Source organism: Tenrec ecaudatus, chromosome 10 (genome assembly GCF_050624435.1).
Source record: "Tenrec ecaudatus isolate mTenEca1 chromosome 10, mTenEca1.hap1, whole genome shotgun sequence".
NCBI classification, from domain to species: domain Eukaryota; kingdom Metazoa; phylum Chordata; class Mammalia; order Afrosoricida; family Tenrecidae; genus Tenrec; species Tenrec ecaudatus.
In genome coordinates this window covers 39,059,445-39,079,226 of record NC_134539.1, presented here as the reverse complement: position 1 = coordinate 39,079,226, position 19,782 = coordinate 39,059,445, and the positions used below count along the sequence as shown (strand labels likewise).

The window sequence follows — 19,782 nt, the reverse complement described above, 5'->3', positions numbered from 1 at the left end:
CACCATATTTTCTTATGCACCCAGTTGTCTTCAGTGGTTGTGTTGGGAAGGTGAGCACCATGGAATGTTAGTTTAATAGAACAAAGTGTTTTTTCATTGAGGGAGTATTGAGTGGAGGCCCAATGCCCATCTGCTACCTTAATACTAAACCTATAAATATATTCACATACATCTATTTCCAGCATCATATAAAATATATTTACATGAATGTATATAGAGCTCTATAAATGCCCTTTGCCTCCTAGTTCTTTCCCCTATTTCCTTTTACTTTTCTCTTGTCTCACTATCATTCTCAGCCTTCATTTGGGTTTCAGTAATTACTCTCGGTTACATTGCCCTTGCTCAATCCCTACCAGGCCTCTTACACCCCCATTGCCACTGATTTTGGATCACTTGTTGTTCCCTTGCCCCTGCGTTTGTTAACACCACTTCCTTTCCTCTACCTCCCACTCTTCCATGTCGCCCAGGAACCATCGATCCAGTTGTTTTCTCCTCCAGATTGTTTATCCCGCCTAACTTATCTAGATAGACCTGCAGAGATAATAATATACACAAAAACACAAGACATTGCAAAACAAAGTGACAAAATGACAACAACAAAAAAATCAATAACCAAAAAAGAAAAGCCTGTAAATAATTACGGTTTTGTTGACCTTTAGGTGTGTTTTCTGGTCAAGTCTGATAGGGTGCCATGTCCTGGCCCCAAAGTCTATTTTTTGTACTCCCTTGGGACTCCCTTGTTCTGTTCCCCTTGCTCTTCTGTTGCACATACTTAGTGTTTTGCCTCAGTGTGGTGAGTTCAGATCGGGAGCAATTCCCACACTGTCTCCAGTCTTGTTCCCTATAGAACTATGGGTCAGTGAAGGATGTCTTGTCTCATAGTGGGGCTGGCCATATGGTCCTCTCTGTTCATTGACTGCTCTGAGCGGGGATATCATCCTCAAGGAATGGTGGGCCAGGGTGTGCTCCACTCTCTCTTCCTCCCCCTTCATTTTCTCCTGTGTGCTCTGATCAGACATGGCCCTCTCCCTGAGCTGTAGCTTCAGTGCTGTCCTCTGATGAAAGAAATTCTTCTGGGGGGAGTTGGTTATATTATTTATTTTATTTTGCTGTTTGTAGTAGTCCTGCTGACTCTGCTCTTGTTGCTGTAAATTTTGTGCCAACATATCCACCATAAGTCTCTCTTCCTTTTTCATGTGTGCCTGTATTACTATCTAACTTCCTTTGATAATTGCCATTGTTGTTTCCCCTAAATTTTGGTACGTCGTGTTCTCATTCTTGTTAGCTTATAGAAATTTCATCACTGATCTGGGCCAGTCCATAGTCCTTTTGTAATAAAGAGCTATTTATTCTCAAATTGTTCCCTCTTGTTTTCTTACTCTTCCTTTTGTTGATTTCCAGCCTTGTGGCACAATGGTCCAAGAGAAAGGTCTGTATGATATCAATGTGTATAAATTTATATGATTCGCCTTATGCACCAGCATGTTATCTATCATTGAATATATGCCATGCTAGCTTGAAAAATGTGAACCATTTGGATTTGGATGAAGAGCTCTGTAAATATCTATCAGGTCAAATTGTATAATTGTAGTGTTTAGATCGATCGCCGCTTTGTTGAGTTTCTTTCCCTCTGATCTATCTTTGTAAGAGCGGTGTACTGAAATCACATACTATAATTGTTGAGCCTGTGATTTTTTTCTTGAACTTTTGAAGTGATTAGTTGACATATTCAATGGGTCTCTCATTCAGGGAATACATGTTTAAAAACTTAGTGTTTCTTTGTCTACCATTTCCTTGAGCTTCATATCATGTCCCTCCTTATCCCTTTTTATGGCTTGCACTTTGAGGCAAATTTAATCCTAGATTAGGACTGCAACCCCTGCTTCTTTTGAATCGTTGTTTGCTTGGTCTGCCTTTCTCCAGTCTTTGATTCCCAGACTATTTTTCTTCTGTAGTCTTGAGATGTTTCTCTTGTAGGCACTAGATTCTAAACAAGTCTGCCAGCCCCAGTATTTTAATGCTTGAGTTCAGTCCATTGATATTCATGGTTATTATCTCCAGTTTTGGAATCTATGATGGCCTCTTATACCTTCTGTCTTTGGTATTTTCCTACCTCCCTTTCTTATCAGTGTATGTGCATGTTTGTGTGCAAGTGTGTTTGTGTGTGTGTTTCATTCTTGACTTCATTCCACTTTTAAGCCAATGCTATCTTGGGCTCTGCTTTCTCTCTCTCTCTCTCTTTTTGCCCTCTCAGTGAGGTTGTTCTATGTGGTGGTCTCTTATTTATGCTTGGTAAGTGTTGTTCTTGTGCCCTTACTGGGTTGGCAAGAATCTGTTTTAGGGCTGGGTTTCTTCCAATGCTTTCTTTGAGTTTTTCCTTATCTGGGACAATTCTTCTTCATATATCTTGTTAGATAATTTGACTGGGTAGAGTATTCTTGGGTTCACATTATTTTCCTTCAATTTTTAGAATATATTACTCCACTCTCTCTTCTTCTTTTTAGTGTCTGCTGATAGGTTTGAGCATATTCTTAACTGGGAAACTTCATATACGGTTGCTTGTTTTTCCCAGCTGATCTCATGATTTTGTCTTTTTCCTCAAAGTTGGATAGTTTAACTATTATATGCCGTGGTTACTTCTTGCTGGGATTCAGTCTGGCTAGTGTTCTTTCAGCCTACTGAATGGTGCCTGGTTTTCATTCATTAAGCTGGGAACGTTTTCCTCCAAGAATTCTCTGACTATTGTTGCAAATGACTTCTTTGTTGTGTCTTCCTCTGGTAATCCAATTATTCTGATGGTGTACTTCTTCATAGCATCAGACATAGCTCTTAGGTTTTCTTCAGCTTCTTTGATGATCTTATTAGACTTTTGATCACAGTTGTTAAAGTCTGCTTGGCTGTCCTCTAGGTCACTGGTGCACTGCTCTGCTTCCTCCAGTTGCTTTTAAAAGTCCATGAGTCTGCTACTGGTTTTTTGTTATCTCATCCCTAAGCTCTTGTGTTTCCCTTTGCTATATGGATTTATCTTCCCTATAATTTCATCATTTTTCTCTATTGTTTCCCCTCTATCTTGTATGACTCCAAGCAGCATTCTGAAAATTTATTTTTGTGGCAGATCAATGTCTGCTTCTTCTATGCACATCATTAGCTTCAGGACATTTTCTATCATTGGTTTTAGTTTCTCCTGTTTTTTATTTTGTTGAGGTCATTGGGGCTGGTGGATGTTTGCATTGCATTGTTTTAGAGGAGTCAGGTGCCATTTCCCAGGAGTTCTAAGAGCATTGGCTCTTTCTGGGAGACTCCTAGGAATGCTCCTTCAAACTGCCTGAAGCTAATTTCACTATGGAGTTGGCCTACCACTTTATCTTTCTGTGGCTTCACTCTTTCCCTAGTCAGCCAGTATCCTGTTATTTGGAGGGCAAGGTGGATGGTCTTCACAGGGGATGCTGGTTGGGTGATTGTGGACCCACGAGGATGGTGCTGTACTGGGTGATCTCACAAGAAGCCATGATGGTGTGGCCCATGACACCTTGGTACACCCAAGACGGCATGCCGGGGTGCCTGCTGCAATGGGAGTGCCACATAAGGATGGCTGGTTGCCCGCTTTGGTGTAGAGCACCGTGAATGGTGGGCAGAATTTCCCTGGTCAGGTAAATCACTTCGGAGGCTGGGCAGAGGTTCCCACAGAACTGTGGAACGTTTGCATGTGTTGGATGACCTGCCTTAAGCCGTGTGAGGCACTACGATAGGCCGGTGGAAATTCCCTCAGTCATGTGGGACCGCAGAGGAGGGATAGGAATTCTCCCAGCATTGAAAGCAGAATTTCTCTTCAGGAAGGTGGGCAGGACTTTCCCACCATGTGTTTAGTACTGCAGAGGGTGGGATAGGAATTTCCCAGGGAAGAAGTTGGGCCAGGTATTCCCTGGTGGAAGGTGTGCAGGCTTTCCTCAGTCTCAGTTATGTTGCAGAGGGTGGAACTTTTCCAGCGGGGTGGAAGCCAGGTGTAAATGCCCTAGGCTATTTGGAGTTGTCTGCAGGTCAGCAATGGCCTGTGAGAGAAAAGGGAAGAGAAAAAGAAACAGGGGGGAAAAAATGAAAAAGAATAGTAAAATAAAACTAAGCCCGCTCAGATAGAGAGAATAGGGGTGATAGAGAGAAGAAAGGGGAACAAAAATGTCAATATTGCTGAGCCCTGGTCCCTGACCATAGGATTGGAGGGGTCTAATCCATGCTCTGAGGCACCGCAAGCTGTGGCTGTGTTGAGACAAAGCCCCTGCACCAGCTCCAAATGATCCTGGCTCCTGCGGAGGCATTGACGGGTCTAAGGTCAAAACCTAGCTGGCCTCCACTGTGGTAAGCCAAAAGCCCCCATCTTCTCAAAACCTAGTGGATCTGTGCCTACTTATCTTTATGATGCTGCTCCTGTGAATCGGCGGTGTGGAATGTCCCTCGTAACTCTCCTGGGTTGATTTCTGCAGCATTCCACTGGTATGTGGTGTTACTCAGTCACCATCTTCATGGAAGTCCCAGACCTTACCTTTTCAATGGCACCTGATAGGCATTGCTGGGACCTGACAATGTTTCATTTTTATGCATAAGAATGCCATGAGTCACAGCAACTAACAACAACAATGAAGGAAGAATAGGCCAACTTCTTGCCTAGATAGTTCAATGAATATTTTAATTCCATCTCATTAGGCACCTTTTGACTGAGACAGTTTGTGATCAACTTTTTATTAGATAACCATCTGGGACATATTTATTTCAGACCGAAGTCTCTAGTCATGGCCAACTTAATAAAGTAGATAGTATGTTCATGAGTACAAGTTTCAGTTACAAGCAATTATCATTAAACAATAAATAAACTTTTCCTATTCTCCACGTTTGGGCGCTGCCAAACTCTTACTCTCAATATAACCTAAGGACTCATACCAATCAATCATTTTAATGTTTTTGGAGGTCAGAATTCAGAAGAAAAGCCTCTTTCATAATCAATCAATAAGCTAGTCGATTATTAAACAGTAAATATTGACCAGTCTTCTATGACTGGCGCATAATTGCTGAGCACTTAACTTGTCTGATTACATAGCTATTCCAGCGGTTGATTCCACATCATTTCCCTAAATGACCTGCTTTCTTGTTGGAACAGATAGCTGAGTGAATCAACTTGATTTGAAAAATAGAGAGTGGGTTCATATTACTTGCTTAGTGTACAGGGGCTACACAAATCAGCTTAAGGTCATGATCAGGTTATGACTCCTTCCTCTTGTGTGAACTTGAGTCACTTAGCATTTAAGTGTAAAGATAACCATCAATCATATGTAATCGCTTCTCTGCCTTCTGCCTGATAGAATGAAATCTCCATTGAAATATCACAGCAGGATACTTTTCTAGTCTTCATTCACTGTTGTTGCTTAGTGGCCATGGAGTCTACTGTGACCTATGGCAACCAAAATTATGCACATCAATGAAATGTGGTCAGGCCCTGCAATCTTCAAGATCATGAGTATGTTTGAGTCCATTGTTGGCGCAACGGCGTCCATCCATCTCATTAAGTGTGTTAGTAAACGTGGCCTGGTTGACTAGAGAAACAAATCCAAGGACACTCATATGTGTGTAACAGAGAGCTTTATATCAAAGAGCAGTTGTATATTGAGAAAACAGCCCATCCCAGTCCAGCTCAAGTCCATAAATGTGCTATTAGTCCACATGCCAGATACTAGTCCATAAATTCCACATGTTATGATGCCAAATATGGGAAGATCACAGGTTGGTGGGGTGGAATGTCTTGCGGATCCAATGCTGGTGGAAGCATCTCAGCACTGCCTCCTCCAGCTCTCTGAGTGTGGCTGTTCAACCGGAAGGTGAAGCAGAGAGAGAGAGAGAGTGTGGCACACCTCCAGGGAGAAAGAGAGGAAGTTCCCATATCCTCATGGGAAGGCCAGACCCACCAGGAAGCATCATCAGGTTAAACAAGCTAAACCCCACCCCTTCACTCTCATCATCAAGTTGCCATGAAATTATGGAAGTACCACACTAAGGGTTTTTTTTTTGCTGACTTTACCAATCATGATATAATTTTCTTGCAACTGGTATTTCTTATAGGCATGTCCACTTTAAGTGAGCCAAAGTCTCATCATCCTCACTTCTAAGATGTGTTCTGGTTTTATTTTTTCTAAGCTTGATTGGTTCACTTTTCTGGAGTTCTTGATGTATTTGATGATTCTCATCAACACTACAATTTGAAGATACCAATTCTTCTGCTCTCCTTTCTCATTGTCCTACTTTCACATGCATGTGGGGCAATTGAAAAGGTCATGGTTTAGGTTGGGATACCTTAGTGCTTAAAACGACATCTTTGCTTTCAAAGAGGTTTTTACCAGGATTTGCCCACTGAAACATAGCAATTTATTGACAACTTCAATAATTTTCTCCATCTTTCCATATTGTCACATAATTCATAGTATCCCTTATGTTTAGGCTTCTAGGGGAAGTTTCTTCTGTATGTGGACTAGCTGTTCTGTGAGGGAAGACTGAGAAACAAAAAGCAATGCTTTAAATTTCTTGTGCCGAGCTGCGCTTCAACATAGTGGAGAAGGATCACACAGATAATAATGAACTATAGGTAACAGAAAGAGTTTAAGCCATCTGAGCAAAGGCAGAATATCTGAAATTCACCTGGGCAGCAGCCCCTAGCCTTGTTCCTTCTGCCCACGTAGTATATCTCATATTAATCTACTTTCCTCCTTCTACTTTCACTATCACCATCCGTGCACCATCAGCTTGCATCCCTGAAAAGAGCTTCCTAATATCCTCTGTGTTTTCTTTGTTTCCCTGTGGCTGAGCGCACGCGCGCGCACACACACACACACACACATACACACACACACACAGTTTCTCAGTTAGTTACATTTCTATAATATGAGGCATTTTAATGATGCCGTTGGATATGTTTTGGACTGCTAGCCACCAGGTCAGTGGTCCAAACCTACCAGTTGCTTCTTGGGAAAAAAATGAGGCTACTTGTTCTCCAAAGATTTACAGCCTTGGAAACCCGATATAAGGTCAGTATGAATCAGCGTCAACTCAATGGCAGTGGGTTAATGAGCCATACATAGTTCCAGACAACTGTAGTCTTCGGTGGATAAATCAGTTAAAAATGTTTGCCGTCATGAATTTTTTTACGTTGCAGTTCCACTCCCACAATTATTACATCTGGGGAAATCGTAGGGGTCAGCATATTAGGTGTGCTATGGTTAGGCCTCGCCCTGGGAAAACCACCTTCGTGATCATGGTCTCTCCCCTGCCGGGTAAGTATACAAGTGTTTCTTTCTTAGAAGGCCTTTCTGTGCTTCTTCATCCAACTAATCCCTGCCCCATGCTCAAGCTCCACTTCAAGATGTCTCCTTCAGGAAGCCTTCCCTGTTGCTACAGGTGCACCTTTTGTGTATTTCTAGCATTTTAATTTTTGATATACTTCTGCACTCCATTGTAATTGCCTGTTTACTTGCCTATCTTGTCAACTAGACAAGGGGTTAGAACACTTTTTTTCTGTTAAGGGTTAGATAGCTGTTATGGATTGATTCATGTCTTACCCCAAACCAAACCAAACCAAACCAAACTCACTGCCGTGGGGGAGGTTCTGAAACAGTGTCCTGCTGTGTTGAAGGCCTACCCTCTATGCCAGGGTGGACACTCAAGTGGAAATGAAGGGGGAAGCTAATGGCATATCAACCACTTTAGAGTTACTAAAAAGAATAGAATACAGTCAGACAGATGCCAAGTAAAGGTCATGGGCAAGGCAGTGAGGGGAACCAAGCACGGCTTGGGCTCGGCACAAAGAAGGCATCGGCATGGTTGAGATCCTAATTTGGACTTCCTACTCCTTCCAGAACTGTACCTGGGAAAGCATTGATCTGTTACTTTAAAAGACACTCACTTGTTCATTTGTGTTACATAAACATCAGTAGCTGTTTTAGGCTTGCAAGTGATATGATATCTATTGTAATTATTCAACTCAGCCAGGGAAAGATGAAAACAACCATGGACAAAATAGAAATAAAAACGTTGTTTATTAAACTAGGTAGTAGGTTAGGTTTGGGTCTGCAGATGGGTCTTCTGCTGATTTTAAGACTAGACTATGACTTTCCTGCTTAAAAAATATTATACAATAGTATATATTATTAATTTTTAAAATTTTAAGCAATTATATATATATAATTGTGGTTTCCATGAAAACAAATTCATTTCCATTTTACCATTACTACAAAAATTATGGAGGGTCACTGGTTACATTCTTCACAATGTATCAACATTCTCATTAGTTCTGTGATGAAACTTCTAAAGACTATGGAAGTGGAGGGAGAACCCAGGGTCTTGGTCATTTCTTACATCCTTGCCATAAAGTGCGCATACAGTAAATGATTGCTGGATGAATCTAAAATGGGCACCAGGGTAGTTTTACGATCATCACTAGAAGCTTTGTGTGTGTGTGTGTGTGTGTGTGTGTGTGTTAACAAACTCACATTCATCTTATTAAAAAGAACTGCATCTCACAATATTTAAGAATGACTGCTGATTTTTGTGTCTTCCAAATTGCTGTATGCATCTGCTCTTTGGTTTGTATACCTACGTATTTTATCCAAATTAAGCAAAAATACATATATGTAGCTGTACTCTGACATGCATGGAAGTTGGAATCAACTCAATAACAACTGGGGGTTTTAAAAGCCTTAATATATTTAAAGTTCTCTTATACATTTGTAAAATGGATAACACAAATGCATTGACCAGAACAGAGGTTCATTAAAATAACTCATGTCATTGTCAAAAAGTTCAGGTCTAAATTTTTCTTTAATTATCTACGAGGAAAATGAGCCAACATTCATTAAGCAATAACATACGCCAACCACTTCATCCACGTAGCCTCTCCTTTCTGGTTCATGATCCTGGTGGCTAATAGCAGATGTCTCAGATGTTAATAGGTAAGTTCTACCACCTGCCTCCACATACATCCCTTGCCTCTGCCTTCTCCAGGCCATCTTCAGCCATAAGACCAAATATCCTCTCATTCTAGACTTTTAACTGCTACAAGAAGCTGCCTACGTGCCCTTGTACCCGATCGACACTTTACTGCCCCTGCTGCCACCAGTGCCCGTACACATCATATGCTACAGTCCTCAAAGGTCCTTGGAGTCCTGGGTTCACTGAAATCTTCTGTTTGGGGCAGAATGGAGAACGTCTTGCTCTGAACCAGTGGACCTTGTGTCTTTCCCATGTTATCAGCGGCGTCCGAAAGCACCACTGAGCGTCCTTTCCTGCACTTGTCTCGAGTCTTTGTAAGAATTACATTTTGTTTCCCTCCTGCTGCACTTCTCCCCAAATTTCCCATCCTTAGAATTGGCCTTGGGAATTAGTCGCTAAGATTGAGTCCTTGTGTTATGTATTTTACTGGAAGTATATTATGTATTTTAATTTTGGGTTTATCAATATTTTCTTTTTCATTCATGTTTGATAAAATCATAATAATTATTGGATTTCTGTTATCAGTAATATTATGATAAAATACCCACATGGCATTATTTTAAATGGTAATTTTAAAGTTTTCCCTTAAAATATTTTATGTAGATAATTGTTTAAATTTTCCCATTTAGTGCAAACAACATACTTTGCTCTTTGCCTCTATTTGGATGAAAATATTTTTTCACAGTGTAAACATTTTAAAATAAATTAATGTTAAAGAAAGAGTACTTCTTCTCCATGCGCCCAAACACGCCCTCTTGTGTCATTTTGTCATTTTCCAAGGCCAGCCGCCTCTACTCAATCAAGGACTATCCACCACTTTTAATGCTTTCTAGCCCATCCTTCCCATTTTACAAATTAGCAAGCTGATGCACAAAGAAAATTCCTACTTTGGAAACCATTCTCCCAAGAAACAGCACAAGTCCCTCTCAGTGCAAAAATGGCTCCCCAGGAACCAGATTCTCTGAACTCACTGTGATCTCATCATTACTCCTATCAGCTGATGGCCTGAGTCAAAATATGCAAGTAAGCCTAGGCTTTGTTTCTTAAGGGAGGGATCACATCCTTTAACTGCGTCTCATGCAACCAGTGGTCATTTCTTACCTCCTTGCCAGAGAATTAGGAGATCACTGGTCTCTAGAACCAAACTCATGGGTGACAAGTTTTACTTCATGCCTTTCTATTTGCATAAACTCAGGTATACTAGTATACCAGTAAAACTGATAAAAAACAAACAACACAAAAAGTCTAATACAACCAGGTCACACTGCTCCAAACATAGGTATTTGGGGCTCACCTTGTAGAGGTTATTACCTAGATATTTGCTTAACATTCATTGACTTAGAGAATTCGAGTAAGAAGGAAATAAAGAGGAGATTGGAGGCAGGAGCCCAGAGGAGGAGTCACAGGGAAAGCCTTAGGATCAGAGCGATGTGATCAAATATTAGACTTTGTTATGCAAATCCCAGGCTCAAAGGCAGACTCACTCACACAGAGATGCTGCCCTGATCCAGGACAACATTTAAAAGGAACAGCCATGTTTCTTTGAAGACAGTTTCCATTTTAAACAGCAGACTGTGGTGTTTTAAACCTATACATCAAACAAGAAACAGGCAAGCTACCAGTGATTCTCAGACAGCTCAGCAAATCATCCTGATCAAGAAGGCCGGCACTTTCCTTCCTGTTTCTGTGGCTGACTTGAGGGTGAGTATCCGGGGGAGAACAAGCTGGTATTCCATAGTAGCAAAGATTTGCTACAGCCTACAGGGTGCCTGTGAAAACGGTCTCATTTTGCTGTGTGTTTCTCTCAGTTCAGCAGGCAGAATAATTCTCCAAGGGACTAGCCTCACCGTCTTTGGGGGATTTATGCTGGAAACAAAAGGATGGCAGATGCGTCACCTCACCAATAGATTTCTTAGAGACTATTTGTGGGACCAAATTACATAGTAGGACTGTAGGGTGAGGTTGGAGCGAAATGAACTTACACATGATTTGTTGACTCTTTCAATAGACTATTCTCTGGGAGTTAGAGCATGGGAGTAGGAGGCAGTGGACTGGGTGGTGATATTCATATCTGGTCTGAATGAACAATTAATTCCCGATAGATAAGAAAAAAGACAATAAGAGGCTCCCAAAAGGAATGAGATTTTTGTTTCTTAATTAATAATTTTGGTGCCGGCTAAAGAGGTCCGGGATACTGTCAATGTTTTAACCAAATACAGAGACCAAGATGATTTGAGAAATGATAAGGTTATTTTTGGCAAGGATCTGAAAGAAGGAAGCAGCGGGCCTTGAAACCTCCCCAAACTGCTTCATAGATTTTGCAGGAAGCGAGCAGGTTCTATAGCCTGACCACGGGGGGCAAGTTGAGGGAGCGTTTCACAGGTCCGATGATACAAGGAACAAAGGAGGCAAGATTCATGGAAACAGGAGCATCCTGTCACACCCTCAAGGTCTCGGACTCCATTCCTGATTTTGAAAGGCCTTGCTCGCCCAAATCCAAACTTGCTGAAGTAGCATATTTCTAAGTTTAAGTGGGGATTTTATTGCAATGGTTGGTGTAAGGGGAGGGAGGAGCGTGTAGCTGTGACATTTGGGGTTTTCTGCAAACCAAATCTTAAAACAGACTGGATCTCAAACCATACCACCTTCCAGCATTGATTAGCTGCAGGCAAACTCTATTTCCCCCATATCAATTTGTCTTCCATGGGTGCCTGGGGAAATGTCACGGAGAACACATCTCACTTCTTCTGCCCTCCAATGTTGATGGCCACAAAGCACAGGTCAGGGATGTTCTACCTCAATTCCTACCAATTCTGTCACCAACAGCTCCTCCCAGAGTTCGCTCTACTTTTCAGCTTTCTCCATTTTTTGTGTAATTAAATATAGTGGACACACAGAATTCGCAGACAACACTCTTGATTGTGGGCTCAACAGGGAAGTTAACAGGGTACAATTCAAATAAGAATAGAGTTATTCTGTTAGGACAGTTTCTTTTCTGCTGTGCCAGTAGGCACGTATCTCTCCGGCCCTTGGCTACTTGTCTTGGCCTTTTATCTAATCAGGCAAAGTTACAAAACTCTTTTAGGGCTGCTGATAAATACCCAAAGATGCATACTTTGGCAAATGTCCAGAGATGTAATCTTCAAGCCAAAGCACCCAACTCCAGCTTCATGGGTCAGTAAACCCAGTTCCTCTCATGAAAGGCACAGTAGCATTGCACTCACAGCCAGTCTCCTGCCCCAATGAACTCAGCTTCCTCGCTCTGTGGACGGTGAAGACCACCACTCGGTCTCATGCTCTGGCTCCTTCCTGATGCTGCTGTTGCTTCTGAGATGGATCACTTAATATGCAGTAAGATGGCAATCACAGGTAACCCTGTTAACAATCATGCATCGCTGGATCATATGATCGCACCCTTTCTTCTACCCTTCTATCCCAGATCCCCGAGGAAAAAGTCACTCAGTGGGAGTAACAAAGGTTAGCTAGGGTTAGAAGAGTCAAAAATAAGTCAGTGCACGGAGTCAGGCCACACTCTGACTCTTTATTACTATGATTACTGTTAAAAGATCATTTTATTGGGGGCTCTTCCAGCTCTTATAATCATCTATTCATCGATTGTATCAAGCATATTTGTACATATGTTGCCATCATTATTTTCCAAACAGTTACATTTTATTGAGCCATTGGTATCAGCTCCTCCTTTTAACCATCTTACTGTGAACACATTCATACACTTGTAAGCCAGCCACTTCATTTTTTTTACGCCTCATTTCTGAATCAACCACCATTAACAACCCAGTATTCTGAGGAGAGAAGAATATTTTCTTTTGGTTTTAAAGAATGTTTTTGGTTGTTAAAGATCTTCATTTCTGGTTGGAATTTTGACCATCTGCATCTATTAGCAAAGTCTAGGCAAGAGCAATCCATGAAATTTCATCAATTTATACCAACTCACAGTGTACAATATCTCTCCATTCCATTTGGTTCTGGGCATCTCATCCTTATAGCCATTCATGTTAGAGCCATTGAGTACCAGCTTCAACCTTGAGAGTCCATACACACTTACATGTGCAGCCCCTGAACTTCAGATCGGCTGGCCCCTTCTCATTCTCAACAGGCCCAGATCCCCAGTGCTAGTTTGCACACATAGGCCCAGGATCCACACAATTCTTTAACACCAGACTAGCCAGCCCTTCCTTTCTTCTCTTGCCTCTGTTGACCAGGCCAACAGGGATTAATGGAACATGTCCAGACAGCCTATCGCTTCATTCCTGCATCGCCACCACTTGCATTCGACAAATGGTCCCACATTGTAAACACAATGAGCATACCAGATTCCCTGGTCACCTGTACGTTCCAGTCCTGGAAGGGTATTGTCTCAGATGCTTACAGACATTCCTTGCATCAGTGCACCTGGTGGCCAGCTGCTTACTCGGAATTCAAAAAGCCAAACAGCCCTCCCTTCTCCACAGCAGTCTACCTTTCAAATTTAAATCTCTTGTTCTCTCAGAAATTGAAGAGGGGACTCAGGTTTCTATGTAAGCCACTAACGCTTTCTCCTGGGCAATTTTTAACTCCTTTAGCATACCTAGTCAAGTACAGACTGAATGGTGGCTTATAAACTCTATGTGATCAGTATAGCTGCATTGATATGTTTCACACATGTAGGTCTATTTACAATACCATCTAGGAGCAACATTAAATATTCTTAGCGCACTTGGGTAAACACATAACCTTTAACCTTTAAACAATACCAAAAATAGAAACTTCTCTTCTGGATAATATCTTCATTTATGTGCATATGGCCTTGGGCCTATGACAGGGTGAGCCCAGTCCTGTAAAGATTTACAGCCTGAGAAACCCACAGGGGCAGTTCTCCTCTGTCTAGCAGAACACCATGAGTCTGAATTGACTCAATGACAATGAGCTCCAGAAGTACTGGAAGTCAACACTTACCTACAATGACCTTGGGGAAGTATCCTCAAGTCTTCACTTCCAGATGCTGGACACATTTGCCTCATACTCTTTACTTTCCCTTCCTACTACTACTATTATTATCAATAACGATACTTTTCTTATAAAAATGTGATAGGCCTAAGAAAACATACTCAAGTCACCATGTCCTGGGATTTTAGTAAAACGATGTGACATTCTGTAGTTTCTTAGAAACGGGGCTATCTTCCTGGGAAAATCATTGCTATTTCCTCTCATCCCATCGATAACTAGATTGACACCAAAGTGAAGAGTTTATGACTATCCAAAAGTCCCTCTTTGGTGTTAGAATAAAGAACCAAGAAAACACTGATGAATCAAGCACCTCAACGATTGCCATCCAGTTGACCCTGATTCCCAGCAACCGGAGACAACAGAGAAGAAGTACCCTCTAGGGGGTTGCAGGGTTTGCAAGGCTGTGAAGCTTTACAACAGTGGATTGCCACATCTTCCTCCAGCACAGCAGCTTGTGGGTTCAAATCTCCACGCTTCCAGGAACAGCTGAGCACTTAACCACTGTGCCACCAGGTCTCTGCTATTCAATCACACAGGGCATCCAATGAGGTGATCCTAAGAACCCATGTAGTAAAGATTAGGTGCGTGCTTGGGGCCAAAGTATAAGTAGAGAGCCAAGGTCTGGCTGTACAACAGAACCATAAGTTGGAGCCAGTTAAAAAACACCCTGTTAGATCTGATTCGATCTGAAGGAAAACTGGTGTGTTAAAGGCAATCTTGTGATTGCAGGGGCATAAAGTGTTGAATTGGGGTTTCAGGCTCCCCGAAAGTTTCTTTTATTTTTAGATGAATAGCGATTAATTGAAAGATACCCGGCTGGAACAGTGGTTATGAGTTTGATTGCTAACCAAAAGGGTGGGGTTTCAAACCTGCCAAAGTGGGTTAATTTATCACTCCATTGGAAAGGCATAAAAACAAAGGTGAATCATGAAGTTCTGTTTTTTCTTAATAGGAATCAACAATGGAAACTCTGCAAAAACCTGCAGGGCAGGTCAAGGTAAGAAGAAATTAGATACTAAAAATACAAAACAAAACTCACAGGCAAATTGGGGAACTGGACAACAGCATTGTGCTGGAGCACATTACTCTTTGACCTTGGCAAACACCCCCAAATAGGTCACACAGATATCCTTGCCACTAAAGGATTAAAGTGCAATCAACACAACATTAAGATTTATTTCTGAGCAGTAAAGAATGCATATGCCAGGAGGCTATGGTGTCAAATCTAGTTTCAATTCCCAATTAATCTATCACGAGTATGTGACTCGATCTGTTTCCATATTTATCAAAGGAAAATAATAAGCACGCTATTCATGTATACCCCTGCCTTATGCAAATTTCCTGTGCCCTTTCTACTGAGTCCCGAGAAAGTTCACTTGGTTAGACCCAACATAAAAAAGTCTTGGTTTGTTTTCCCTTGAAATTTAACTCTCCACCTCAAAGTTGTCTCTCCTACACAGCTGACAGTCACCCCAGTAAGTGATCTTGCAGACCGGCCTGTGCATGTTCGTGTGACAGGCCTGCATCCAACCCAACTGGTGATGTTCAAGGCGTCTCTGAAGGATGAGAGGGGGAACCTCTTCCAGTCGAGAGCCGTCTACAGGGCGAACAGTGCTGGTGAGGTGGACCTGCAACAAGACCCTTCCCTTGGAGGGGATTATATGGGAGTGCATCCAATGGGCCTCTTCTGGTCTTTGAAGCCGGAGAAAGCTTTCCTGAGGCTGACCAAGCGGGATGTGATGAATAGACCATTTCAGGTTACTCTGGATTTATATGACTCAGCTAGCTTCCAGGATGACAGCAGGCAGCCCAGGGCCAGCCAGATTACTGAGCGCTGGTTCTCCTGCCCTGGGATGCAGCGGGTGCCGATCTCAGAAGGCCGGCTTCGAGGGGCCCTTTTCCTCCCTCCAGGTGAGATTAATGCCTGGTGAAGGCAATAGATTGAATTCTCCACCCCACTCCACCCCCCTGTCCCCTGCCCCAAATATGTGTCAACTTGGCTGGACCATGATCCTCTGGTTTGAGAGTTATGTAATAATGTACTGTGGTTGTTAAGTAATGATCTCCTATTATCTAATGTGCTAAGACTATCAGTTGCATTAAGAGTAAGGGTGGAATGCAAAAATTGTAATTTCCATCACAACCCTGATCTTATGTCAAGGACAAAAAGAGAGAGAGAGAGAGAGAGAGAGAGAGAGAGAGAGAGAGAGAGAGAGAGAGAGAGAGAGAGAGATAGAGATGAGCAAAAATGAAGAAAGAAGATCCAGAACAGAGTGTGCCCTTTGGCCCTAGGAGTCCTATGCTGGGAAACTTCTAGATGCAGGGTAAGATTGATATCAAGACACAAGGAGATCTTGAAAGAATGGTAGGCCCACAGATGGTAAAAGGAGACAAGAGTCATCCTTTCAAACTGTGAGCCAACAAAGGAGAGCCTTTCTTTAGTGCTGGTACTCAGAATGTAGACTTCTAGCTGCCTAGAAAATGAGGGAGTCCATTTGTTTGTCAAAGCTAGTCACTTGTAGTAGTTCTGTTATAGCGGCACTGGAAAGCTACAGCACATAGAAGACATTGCAGATAGTAATAAAACAAAAACATATGTCCCAAATTATTGGAGAACCACCATGCCTCACAATAATAAAGCTAGTGTGTTGTGGTGTGTGTGTGTGTGTGTGTGTGTGTGTGAGAGAGAGAGAGAGAGAGAGAGAGAGAGAGAGAGAGAGAGAGAGAGAGAGAGAGAGAGAGAGGTGATTTATTTTCACTAATATCTACTTGACCCTCCTTTTACCCTTTCTGACCCCAGTCTCTTCCTTGTTATTCTCAGGTGAAGGCCCATTTCCGGGAGTCATTGATTTGTTTGGAGGTATTGGCGGTCTGGTTGAATTTCGAGCCAGTCTTCTGGCTACCCATGGCTTTGCGGTGTTGGCATTAGCATATTTTGCCTATGAAGATCTGCCCAAATACCCAAGGGAGTTCGATCTGGAATATTTTGAGGAAGCTGCCAACTTCCTACTGGCTCATTCCAAGGTACTTCAATTCATCTTGCAGCACTATTGTGAGATGATCACATGCGTCTGCTTTGCCTATTTTACCACCTGTGCAGACATGGGCATGGCACAGATGACTGTTAAGAGAGGAACAAACTGTCTACCTTGCAGGATTGCTGGGCTGATTTGTGATAAGATGTTCAGCTTGGTGCTCACTGGCCCATAGACCAGGCAATGATTATTTTGGGTGGAAATCAATTTACATTAGAAATGCTGGCAATTTAGTCATCAGCTATTAATTCACAGGTTACTTATTCACAAATGACTTTTCAGTTTTTGACAGGCACTGATTTCAAATAATGAATTTCCTCATTTTACATGTTGCCAAACCTCAGTGATTTTCTCCACTAATAATGCTAGAGTAAATCACTCACTAATCTTGGGAAAGACAGAAGGACTAGGCAGTGCCTGGTCACCACTGCCAACTACTCTGAAAAGGATCACATTAGAAGGTTCTGGAACGAGTGGGATAGAAGGTGGAATGGAACTCAAAATCATAAAGAGACCAGGTTGATTGCTCGTATACGGACAGGTGGGGCTTCTCTCACCTGATAGCCCTTAGCGGCCCTTCAGGTCTAGAACCCCTGTAGCAGAATAACTAACCAGCTCCGGAGGTCACAGGCAATATCAGCGTAGTGCTATGTGTCTTGTCAGTAGAGCGTCTCTCAGGGAGTGAGCAGAGAGAGAGAGAGAGAGAGAGAGAGAGAGAGAGAGAGAGAGAGAGAGAGAGAGAGACTCCCGCCTCCAAGGAGGAAATACAGGAGTTCCCAGAATTCTCAGGAGAAGGCCATGCCCACCCAGAGGCCTCATTGCCTATACATTGACTGACAGGCTAGACTTTACCCCTTCACTCACAATGCTCTAAAAATTGACAACAGATTCTATAACTACCACACCTATCAATGTTCTGTGCAAATGTTTTAAGACCCCAGACACTATATCTTTGATAGCCGGGCACCATCCTCTGTCTTCAACACAACTGTTCTTGAATTGTGTTCTGCAAAATTTTACTCGTGTGTGCTAATCACTATCTTGCTCAATCATTTCTGCATTCTGTTGGGTCTCCGTTCTTTGGAAGGAGCGCAGTACGATCCCTTCCATTCCCTTGTCTCCCAGCTTCTTGGCACAGAAGATTGCTTCCAATGTTGCTCTTTGCAGTATTTCAATTGACATCCCACCAATTCTTGTTCTAAAGTGCTTGTTCACACCTGCCTTTCTTTTGATGACAAATACTGCTGATGTGTGAGTGGTTCTTGACACTTTTTGCACTTTGAAATGTAAAACTTTTTGCACTTTGAAAGCAAAAACTCGAACTCATTGTGCTAAGTCACTTCAGCTCCCAGCGGAGAACGGGCTCCACAGAGCCTTCAAAGGCTAGCGCTGTGTAAAGGAGATCCCCGGGACTTTCTTCTGCAGGCTTCAGGAACTCACCTTTTGGCTCATAGCGGAGCTCAAACTACTGCTAGGTAGCAACTGCCCTAGAGGGAGAGTTCATGGGCATGATTTCACTTGATCCTCATAAAAATCCAGTGAGGTAGGTCATTATTCACCCCGCCCCACTCCCCAATAGGAAGAGATTAAAGAGAGGCTAGTAGGAAACTTTATCAGGCACAGAGCTGGTAGATCCGAGTGGCAGGACTCGACTCCTATGATGTGCTGTTCACACTGGCTTAGTCAGTCTGGGGGAATGGTCTGGGGCGTAGCTCCTTCCCATTGCTTGACTTGTAATGGCTTCTCCGTGTGTGTGTGTGTGTTTGTGTGTGTGTGTGTTAACGTGTGTGCTTACAGGTCCAAAAGCCAGGAATCGGTGTGCTCTCTGCGAGTAAGGGTACAGAGTTCGGACTGGCCATGGCCAGCTACCTGAAGCAAGTGGTTGCCACAGTATGCATCAATGGACCTGTTACTATATCGAATATTCCACTCCGGTACAAGGATCTGGTTATGAAACCATTTGGGATCTCCGCCGAAAGAGTACAAGTCCATCCCTCTGGGGGGCTCATCTTTCGCCACCACGAGACTAACCTGCAGGAGGAACAGAATCAGCAGAGAGCACTTCCCGTTGAAAAGGCTCAGGGCCATATCCTCTTTATCATTGGCGAGAATGACGAGTGCGTCAACAGCAGAAGACACGCGGAGTATGCCGTGGACCGGCTGAAAAAGCACGGGAAAAACAATGGCAGGATTCTGCTGTACCCCGGGGCCGGCCACCTCCTAGAGCCGCCTTACGCGCCCCTGTGCTACGCGTCCGGGCACCTTTCGTTTCCCTGTCCCTTGATCTGGGGAGGGGACACCATCCTCCACGCGGCAGCTCAAGAGCATTCTTGGGGAGAGATCCAGAAATTCTTTAGGCAGCACCTCGTTCTCTCCAGAAGTAAACTCTGAGCAAGAACACGCTGGACACTGGGCAGATTTCCGAGCTTCTCAGAATACAGTCATTTCGAATCTCCTCGTTAGTTGCCAGGGAGGCGGTTGCACGGCGCCATGTGGTTTTCAAGGTCATGGTCTTTCCAATGCAGATGCCAGGCCTGCCTCCCAGGGGCCTGTTGGTGGGTGCGAGCCACCAACATTGTTGGTGGTAGTCCAGGCTTAACCCTTTGTCCTCTCTAAGGCCTCCACTTTGAATCGACTACCAGGGCCTGGGACAAAACAAAGGATCCGGACGCAAAACAATCGCATGTGCTGCTCTCTCTAACTGGAGAGGTTTCCC

The 19,782-nt window shown here is 43.0% G+C and overlaps 1 protein-coding gene across 1 annotated transcript; it reads left to right on the top strand.

The window, feature by feature from the left end:
• The first annotated feature begins 14,992 nt into the window (after positions 1–14,992).
• On the top strand, positions 14,993–19,457 carry LOC142458487 (acyl-coenzyme A amino acid N-acyltransferase 2-like). The gene is made up of 4 exons (XM_075559509.1): positions 14,993–15,028; positions 15,492–15,942; positions 16,853–17,055; positions 18,864–19,457. The coding sequence occupies exons 1-4, from the start codon at positions 14,993–14,995 to the stop codon at positions 19,455–19,457; spliced, it is 1,284 nt and encodes a 427-aa protein (XP_075415624.1).
• Positions 19,458–19,782: the final 325 nt, after the last annotated feature.

Bases quoted from the DNA above. Each gene is read 5' to 3' on its own strand.
- LOC142458487 (XM_075559509.1), top strand. From the start codon at position 14,993: ATGGAAACTCTGCAAAAACCTGCAGGGCAGGTCAAG. The intron at 15,029-15,491 runs GTAAGAAGAAAT...TCTCCTACACAG, and splicing joins AACCTGCAGGGCAGGTCAAG to CTGACAGTCACCCCAGTAAG. The intron at 17,056-18,863 runs GTACTTCAATTC...GTGTGCTTACAG, and splicing joins TCCTACTGGCTCATTCCAAG to GTCCAAAAGCCAGGAATCGG.